The 10,418-nt window shown below is 41.1% G+C and overlaps 1 gene segment (V, D, J or C); it reads right to left on the minus strand.

Annotated features, from left to right (window-relative positions):
* Window positions 1-5,141: 5,141 nt before the first annotated feature.
* On the minus strand, window positions 5,142-6,337 carry LOC128054730 (T cell receptor alpha variable 26-1-like). The segment is given in 2 exon segments: window positions 5,142-5,524; window positions 6,298-6,337. Coding segments are annotated over 2 exon segments (423 nt in total).
* Between the last annotated feature and the right edge of the window lie 4,081 nt (window positions 6,338-10,418).

Genomic DNA, 10,418 nt, shown 5'->3' on the forward strand with positions numbered 1-10,418 from the left:
TGAAGTTGAACGGTTTTATGAAGACCTACAAGACCTTTTAGAACTAACACCCAAAAATGATGTCCTTTTCATTATAGGGGACTGGAATGCAAAAGTAGGAGTCAAGAAACACCTGGAGTAACAGGCAAATTTGGCCTTGGAATGCAGAATGAAGCAGGCAAAGACTAATTGAGTTTTGCCAAGAAAATGCACTGCTCATAGCAAACACCCTCACCAACAACACAAGAGAAGACTCTACACATGGACATCACCAGATGGTCAACACGTAAATCAGATTGATTATATTCTTTGCAGCCAAAGATGGAGAAGCTCTATCCAGTCAACAAAAACAAGACCAGGAGCTGACTGTGGCTCAGATCATGAACTCCTTATTACCAAATTCAGACTCAAACTGAAGAAAGTAGGGAAAACCGCTAGACCATTCAGGTATGACCTCAATCAAATCCCTTATGATTATACAGTGGAAGTGAGAAATAGATTTAAGGGCTTAGATCTGATAGACAGAGTGCCTGATGAACTATGGAATGAGGTTCGTGACATTGTACAGGAGACAGGGATCAAGATCATCCCCATGGAAAAGAAATGCAAAAAAGCAAAATGGCTGTCTGGGGAGGCCTTACAAATAGCTGTGAAAAGAAGAGAGGCAAAAAGCAAAGGAGAAAAGGAAAGATATAAGCATCTGAATGCAGAGTTCCAAAGAATAGCAAGAAGAGGTAAGAAAGCCTTCCTCAGCGATCAATGCAAAGAAATAGAGGAAAACAACAGAATGGGAAAGACTAGAGATCTCTTTAAGAAAATTAGAGATACCAAGGGAACATTTCATGCAAAGATGGGCTTGATAAAGACAGAAATGGTATGGACATAACAGAAGCAGAAGATATTAAGAAGAGGTGGCAAGAATACACGGAAGAACTGTAGAAAAAAGATCTTCATGACCCAGATAATCATGATGATATGATCACTAATCTAGAGCCAGACATCTTGGAATATGAAGTCAAGTGGGCCTTAGAAAGCATCACTACAAACAAAGCTAGTGGAGGCGATGGAATTCCAGTTGAGCTGTTTCAAATCCTGAAAGATGATGCTGTCAAAGTGCTGCACTCAATATGCCAGCAAATTTGGAAAAGTCAGCAGTGGCCACAGGATTGGAAAAGGTCAGTTTTCATTCCAATTCCAAAGAAAGGCAATGCCAAAGAATGCTCAAACTACCACACAACTGCACTCATCTCACATGCTAGTAAAGGAAAGCTTAAAATTCTCCAAGCCAGGCTTCAGCAATACGTGAACCATGAATTCCCTGATGTTCAAGCTGGTTTTAGAAAAGGCAGAGGAACCAGAGATCAAATTGCCAACATCCGCTGGATCATGGAAAAAGCAAGAGAGTTCCAGAAAAACATCTATTTCTGCTTTATTGACTATGCCAAAGCATTTGACTGTGTGGATCACAATAAACTGTGGAAAATTCTGAAAGAGATGGGAATACCAGACCATCTAACCTGCCTCTTGAGAAATCTGTATGCAGGTCAGGAAGCAACAGTTAGAACTGGACATGGAACAACAGATTGGTTCCAAATAGGTAAAGGAGTACGTCAAGGCTGTATATTGTCACCCTGCTTATTTAAATCATATGCAGAGTACATCATGTGAAATGCTGGGCTGGATGAAGCACAAGCTGGAATCAAGATTGCTGGGAGAAATATCAATAACCTCAGATATGCAGATGACACCACCCTTATGGCAGAAAGTGAAGAGGAAGTAAAAAGCCTCTTGATGAAAGTGAAAGAGGAGAGTGAAAAAGTTGGCTTAAAGCTCAACATTCAGAAACCTAAGATCATGGCATCTGGTCCCATCACTCCATGGGAAATAGATGGGGAAACAGTGGAAACAGTGTCAGACTTTATTTTGGGGGGCTCCAAAGTCACTGCAGATGGTGACTGCAGCCATGAAATTAAAAGACACCTACTCCTTGGAAGAAAAGTTATGACCAACCTAGATAGTATATTCAAAAGCAGAGACATTACTTTGCTGACGAAGGTCTGTCTAGTCAAGGCTATGGTTTTTCCTGTGGTCATGTATGGATGTGAGAGTTGGACTGTGAAGAAGGCTGAGCACTGAAGAATTGATGCTTTTCAACTGTGGTGTTGGAGAAGACTCTTGAGAGTCCCTTGGACTGCAAGGAGATCCAACCAGTCCATTCTGAAGGAGATCAGCCCTGGGATTTCTTTGGAAGGAATGATGCTAAAGCTGAAGCTCCAGTACTTTGGCCACCTCATGCGAAGAGATGACTCATTGGAATAGACTCTGATGCTGGGAGAGATTGCGGGCAGGAGGAGAAGGGGACGAGAGAGGATGAGATGGCTGGATGGCATCACGGACTCAATGGACGTTAGTCTGAGTGAACTCTGGGAGTTGGTGATGGACAACGAGGCCTGGCATGCTGAGATTCATGGGGTCGCAAAGAGTCAGACACGACTGAGCAACTGAACTGAACTGAACTGAATATTTGTTATTTGAAGTCAATCATTTTCACATCTGGTAGGCAAAAATTAAATCCCAGCCAGTTTCCCCGAATCTTCTCTCTCCTGTGATTTCTGCATTGAGATTTTTACTGACTTTGGTTCAACAATGACAGCCCCTATTGTGACTAGCATGCATGCTTACATGCTTAGTTGCTCAGTCTTTGAAACCCTTTGGACTATAGCCAGCCAGGCTCCTCAGTCTGGGATTCTCCAGGCGCGTGATACACGTGACTAGGCTTCCCTGCAGAGAAGGCAATGGCACCCCACTCCAGTATTCTTGCCTGGGAAATCCCGTGGATGAAGAAGCCCAGTAGGCTACAGTCCATGGAGTCGCAAAGAGTCGGACACGACTGGGTGGCCAAGTGGGGCCCGGCTGAGAAACTTCACTTTCACTTTTGACTTTCATGCACTGGAGAAGGAAATGGCAACCCACTCCAGTATTCTTGCCTGGAGAATCCCAGGGAGAGAGGAGCCTGGCGAGCTACAGTCCACAGGGTTGCTTAGAGCCGGACATGACTGAAGTGGCTTAGCACAATCTAGTGGTAGAACTAACTACAGTTCTGTTAAAAAGTGCTCATTAATTCTGCAATTTATAAAGATGATTTCAGTAGAATGTTTTAAAGCAAGATATATTTGGTACAAAGACAGCACATGAATTTTTTTAGTTGGTAGGGATTATTTCTGAATGGGGCTAAAAAACAGGAATAAGAAAAGGCTTTCCAGCAAACACTGCCTCTCCTATGGACACAGCATTGCTGAAATATCATATGGACCTTTAACACCTTTGTTGGCTTATGGTTATGGAAAATGGATTGATTGAGAGTGCCAGTTGATATTTGAATGACTTTTTCTTATGCATTTTTCTAAAATGAGGAAAATTCCTACCTCTTTGTAGGGGAATATAGTTAAGTGCAATTCTAATTTTTCAAAATATCTGGTGTCAACTACCTTATGACAAACACAAAGTATTAAGAATTTTAATGGAAAAAGAATTTTATATAGAAATAAACTGAAGATTCACGGGAAGAGCTTAGCCAAATGCTTGGGGACATATGTCACTAATAATAATAGGGAAAAAAGAGTAAGGAGAGGAGGGAAGGAAAGGAGTGTGGGAAGAAGGAAAAGAAAGGGAAATAGAAGGAAAGGAGTAATGAGTTTATAGATAAATATTTTCAAATATATCCCTGTCTTCATTATGACATTTATGTGATGTTCTTTAACTCTCTCTACTATTTTCATATAAGATCCAATTCACCCTTTCAATATTTTATTGCATCCCTAGCAATTACTAGTTACTAGCAATTGCTAGTAACATCAGTCATGAATATTTCTTTACTCAATAAATATTTATTGAACACCTACTATATGTTGGGTACTGGGCTGATTACTGAGAATATTTCAATAAACAAAAGGAATGAAAAGATATGTTTCAGGAAAAGTGAAGTGAGGATAAAGGAAGTGAGCTCAAAGGCCATGAAGAGAAGGAAATGAGTGAAAAAGTGACTGGAGGGATATGCCGGCCTTTGGAATGTGGTGCAGCACCTCTCATTGCACTTCCCAAGACTGAGTGCAAGTATCTATTCCCCATCTCTAACTCACGAATCAAAGCAATTTCCAAAGTATGACAAACAAAGCAATTAACATTTAGGTACATGTCCTACGCAGCAGGATAGATTTCTCAGTCTGTTTGATGATCAAAGAACATTATGTTAGTGATGTCACTCAGATCAAGGACCGGAATGGCAAAGAGTCAGACACCACTGAGCATGCACAAACTGACTTTTTACTATAGGATGATTTCCAGCACACTCTATTAACTGAAAGTCAAAAGGGAAGTTGGAAAAAATTCAGATAAATCCAACTTGCCTGTCAAATTGTGTCCATACGCATCTGCATGTATGTGTAAACATGTACGTAATTGCATAAAATTATATGCAAATATATAGATAATTGAAATAAACAGACTGGCATGCTAGCTTTAATGATCAGATTCAGTTTTCTCAGAGGAAGGTGGGAACTAGGCTGGAATGAAGATGATACAGCTGTGGGCTTTTAGTTTTGTTCTGTCTAGGTCTTTTATGATGAGATGGTCCTGTGTGTTGTTTAGAGAATATAAAAAACCATGAAAACACCATATAGAGGTAAAACTTTCAGACAAATTAAAACTGAATTAATATTCACTTACTTTTTGTTTCTAAAACAGCTTCTTCCTGACAAATATGCATGTTTGAGACTAGTAACAAAAAACATTTGGGGTTTTTCTTAGAAAAAGTAATTTATTTATGCTAAGTGGAACAATTATAAAATTTCAGAGTCTGGACTTGCCATGAGTCCACATGAAAGAAACCTTTGGAACAAGGAGAACTATTTGTATTTTTCTCACTTGTAGGTTGAGACTAACACACTGGAACCAACATTTTATTGACACGAGAAAGAACCATGCAAAATTGCTAATGCTTCTCACTTTTTTTCTAGGATTCTTAGTAGCCCCATAATTCTTCTCAGCTACATCAACTAATGAGGCACTTCTTCCTTGTCCTTTTCTTTTCTTTATGCATCTTCTCCCCTTTTCCTTCCCTTCATTTTCCTCGTCTCTCACTGCTCTCTGACTGTCCTTCGATTCTAGATTTGCTCTCGTGACTGCTCCCCCCGCTGTGTCCCCCCTTCTTCCCACAAGAGAGATACTGCACAGGTGCAGCCCCGTCTGTCCCAGTGTGCCTCTCTCAGGGCACAGTAGTACACAGCGGCATCTCTCAGGGTGACCTGGGGCAGGACCAGGGTGCTGGACTTTCTGTCTGAAGCTATGGTCAGAGAGGCCATGCTGCCATTCACTGTGTCTCGAAAGCCATGAATGACATACTGTGGACTCTGATTGGGATTTTGCCGATACCAATGTATATAGTCATCTCCCCTGATGGTAGAGTGGTTACAAGGCAGGTTTACATCCTCTCCTTCAGCACAATCCATGGAGTTTGGCTGGGTGGTCTTAGCATCAATCACAGTCCCTATGGGTTAAGAAATTAAATTAGCTCCAGAGCACATTTCAGTGTAATTCTATGGATTAAAGGCATAACCCTTCTATAACTGTCTGGCCCTGGTACCTGCTCCAGTGCTTCTATTTATGTCCTGCAAAAATATTATTGGTGTTCATTATTGGATTGCAAGGAGATCAAACCAGTCAATTCTAAAGGAAATCAAATGTGAATGTCATTGGAAGGACTGGTGCTGAGACTGAAGCTCCAATACTTTGTCCACTTGCTGAGAAGAGCTGACTCATTGGAAAATACCCTAATTCTGGGAAAGATTGAAGGCAAAAGGAGAAGGGGGCATCAGAGGATGAGATGGTTACACAGCATCACCGTCTCAATGGACATGAATTTGAGCATACTCCAGGAGATAGTAAAGAACAGAGGAGCCTGGCATACTGACATCCATTTGGTCATAAAAAGTTGGATACAACTTAGTAACTGGACAACAACAAAATTATAGAGACCAAAGATACGTGGCAAGAATCAGATTCCATAGGCTTTGTTCCATGGGTCCTTGCCTTAATAAGCCCAGAGAATTCGTACAACCTGCTTACTGCTAAGGACTCTTCTGGTATCGTGGCTGTGATTTAAACTGCAATGTAGAAGATGGGCCTCTTAGCAAAAGCGCAGATCAGTTCTCGGTTCCATCACGATAATGCTGAGTACAGCGCAGGGAGAGGAGCAGAGGGCAAGTGACTCTCTGTGGCCCTTTGGCCTCAAGTCACCCCTTGCAGACACGGAACACTTACCCAAGGTCAGAAACACCGTTACTCCAGTCACCAGCCTCATACTTCAAGGACAAGCTAGACCATGGGCCCAAAGCTCAGGCTTGTGTCTGATCCTTGGCTTGAGGGGGTTCCAGAGAACGGAGGCCACAGCTGTCAGTAAAAACTTGCAACCAGCGCAGATACTGCTGTGTTGTTGCCAGGACCTTCTCAGCCAATGATCAAGCAGTTCCTTATCTATGTCTTCCTCCCAGGTTTTAGTCATGTCCCCCAAAGATGGTGAAACATCCCCAGCTCACAGTGAAATCATCTATGAAGTTTAATGTCTCACTCAAAAAAGGAACACTGATCACAATGATGTGTCTATGCACAACCATTGCACTTTCATTTGTTTCTTAAGAAACAGCTGATGCTCCATGAAGCTTGAGGAATGCATGGTTTAGTCCCAGAAAAATGTACTGAGCTCTGTGTTGTAAAATGATGAAAAGTTCCATCCACATTCCAGAAAATTAAGGAGAGATTTAAAAGTAGGCAGTGATGTGCTCTGGGAGACAAGAAAAATTAATAACATTGAGACTAATAGCTACACATCCTAGAACTTGCAGCAGCTCTTGTAAGGGTTCTTGGAATCATGCATCTATTGCCAACTAGGTAGACATTTTCCAGCATTTGATCTTAATAAACTAACTGATTGACATAGATGGTGTTCACCTCCTCCTTGAACAGTGGTCCTTAATCCTCGTGTTCCCTATGCCAATGCTTGTGGATGTTGTGCAGCAAGGATGCTAAGGCAGAGGAATCGACAGAAATGAAGGCAACCAAAGTGGAGGTGGGGTGGACGTGGGTGTGAGTGGTAGAAAAAGTTGGAGGAGGGAAAAAAGGGTATCAGGAATAGAAAAGGGAAGGGATAATCAGAGCAGGGAAATGGGAGAGCGTGTTAGGAAGGTACTTGGAAAGGGCTTAGGCTATTGGGCTAACCTGAATCCCTGACCACACACATTCAACAAGGGATAATAAGGCATAAGTTGTCTAAAGAAGATGAAACTATGTCATTTTCCCTTTTGGGGGGCACATCAATAGAAAGTAAATTTCCATTCCCTTCGCCCAGAAAGAAACACTGTTTTCGGATGAATCAGCCCCCTCTTGTGACTGAAGAGAAGAACTGCAGGTCTAAATCCGGACCAAAAGTCAGCAAGGAACTTTCTGAAAAATCCCTCAAGTCTGCAGGTAAATGGGCTTCCCAGGTGGCACAAGTGGTAAAGAACTCACCTGCCAATGCAGGAAACTTAAGAGACCCAGATTCAATCCCTGGATCAGGAAGATCCCCTGGAGAAGAACCCATGGCAACCCAATATTCTGCCTGGAATATTCACTGGAAAGAGGAGCCTGGTGGGCTACAGTCCATGACTCGCAGAGTCAGACGCGACTGAAGCATCTTAGCACACAGCACACACATCTTCCTTGTAATACCTCTGTACTCATCTGTGTTTTCTTGATCCTAAACACTCCATAGCAGTGTTTTAATTATCTTTGATTGTTTTACTGCAGTCATATGATTCTCATTGGTTGATCTCTTTAAGTTTTCATTTGTCTCTAACCTTTCTATGTTTAAATTATACTTCAAAGGCCATGTAATTCAATGTTTATAAAAGAGCTTGGCACACAGTAGACACTTAAGAATTACTGTATCCCGAATGAGCCGATAAATCATTATTCATGATTTAATGAAAAAATTATGTTGAACAATTGTTTATTCTGAAAACAGTCTTCCAATTTTATGGAATGCATGCCAAACAACAGGATCCAATAGTATAAACAGAGGGTTATTATTGTGAACAAAATGAACAATAAATTGTGAACAAAATGGACAATAAACAATGAATCCAAGTCTAGAGTTGAGGAAAATTCTACTGAAGACATGGGAGTAAATGTTATGGTAATCATGCTTTGTTCATTTAACAAACATTCACAAATACTCAATGGAAGTCTTATTGTTGTTCAGTCACTCAGTCGTGTCTGACTCTATGTGACCCCATGGACTGCAGCACACCAGACTTCCCTGTCCTTCACTATCTCAAGAATTGCTCAAACCCATGTCCACTGTGTGGATGATGCCATCTAGTCATCTCGTCCTCTGTCACCCCCTTCTCCTCCTGCCCTCAATCTTTCCCAGCATCAGGGTCTTTTCAATGAGTCAGCTCTTCACATCAGGGGGTCAAAGTTTTGGAGCTTCAGCTTCAGCATCAGTCTTCTTGATAAATATTCAGGGTTGATTTCCTTTAGAATTGACTGGTTTGATATCCTTGTTATCAAAGAAACTCTCAAAGGTCTTCTGCAGCACCACAATTAGAAAGCCTCAATTCTTCGGCACTCAGCCTTCTTCAGCGTCTAACTCTCAAGTCCATACATGACTACTGACTCTACATAGCTTTGACTCTATGGACCTTTGTTGGCAAAGTGATGTCTCTGCTTTTTAATATGCTGTCTAGGTTTGTCATAGCTTTCCTTCCACGAAGCAAGTGTCTTTTAATATCATGGCTGCAGTCATCTTCTGCAGTGATTTTGGAGCCCAGGAAAATAAAATCTGTGACTGCTTACACTTTTTCCCCATCTATTTGCCATGAAGTGATGGGATCAGATCTTAGTTTTTTGAATGTTGAGTTTTAAGTCAATTTGTCACTGTCCTCCTTCACCCTCATCAAGAGGTTCTTTACTTACTTTTCTCTTTCTGCTATTAGAGTGGTATCATCTGCATATCTGAAGTTGGTGGTATTTCTCCTGGCAGTCTTGATTCCAGCTTGTGATTCATCCAACCCAGCATTTCCCATGATGTGTGATGTACTCCTCACACAATGTAAATAAGCAGAGTGACAGTATACGGCCTTGACATACTCCTTTCCCAATTTTGAACCAGTTTGTTGTTCCATGTCCAGTTTTAACTGTTGCTTCCTGACCTGCATGCAGGTTTCACATGAGGCAGGTAGGGTGTACTAGTATCCTATCTATTTAAGAATTTTCCGGTTTGTTGTGATCCACACATTCAAAGATTTTAGTGTAGTCAGTGAAGCAGAGGTAGATGCTTTTCTGGAATTCCCTTACTTTTTCTATGATCCAGTGAATGTTGGCAATTTGATTTCTGGTTCCTCTGCCTTTTCTAAATCCAGCTTATACATTTGGAATTTCTTGGTTCACATACTGCTTAAGCCTACTTGAAAGATTTTGCACATTACCTTGCTAATCTATGAAAAGAACACAACTGTATGATAGTTTGAACATTCTTTGGTATTGCCTTTCTTTGGTATTGAAATGAAAACTGACCTTTTCTGTCCCTGTGACCATTGCTGAGTTTTCAAAATCTGCTGGCAGAATGAGTACAGCACTTTAACAGTATCATCATTTCGGATTTTAAAAGGTCAGCTGGAATTCCATCATCTGCACTAGCTTTGTTTGTAATAATGCTTCCTAAGGCCACCAGACTTCACACTCCAGGATGCCTGGCTCTAGGTGAGTGACCATCGTGGTTATCTGGGTCATTGAGACCTTTTTTGTACAGTTTTTCTGTGTATTCTTGCCACCTCTTCTTCATCTCTTCTGCTTCTGTTAGATTCTTGCCATTTCTGTCCTTTATTGTGCCCATCTTTGCATGAAATGTTCCCTTGGTATCTCTAATTTTCTTGAAGAGGTCTATAGTCTTTCCCATTCTATTGTTCCTTGCTATTTCTTTGTATTGTTCACTTAAGAAAGATTTCTTGTCTCTCCTTGCTATTCTCTGGAATTCTGCATTCATTTGGATATATCTTTCCCCTTCTTCTTTGTCTCTTACTTCTTTTCTCAGCTATTTGTAATCCCTTCTTAGAGAAACATTTTGCCTTCTTTCATTTCTTTTTCTTTGGAATGGTTTTGGTCACTGCCTTCTGTACAACGTTATGAACCTCCAACCACAGTTCTTCAGGAACTCCTTCTATGAGATCTAATCCCTGAATCTATTTGTCACCTCCACTCTATAATCATGAAGTTCTTGATTTAAGTCATACCTAAATGGTCTAGTGGTTTTCCCTACTTTCTTCAGCTTAAGGCTGAATTTTGCAATAAGGAGCTTAGTCACAGTCAGCTCCAGATTTTCATTTGTGACTATATAGATTTCC

The sequence above is a fragment of the Budorcas taxicolor genome, chromosome 10, assembly GCF_023091745.1.
Source record: "Budorcas taxicolor isolate Tak-1 chromosome 10, Takin1.1, whole genome shotgun sequence".
In the NCBI taxonomy this organism is placed as follows: Eukaryota; Metazoa; Chordata; class Mammalia; order Artiodactyla; family Bovidae; genus Budorcas; species Budorcas taxicolor.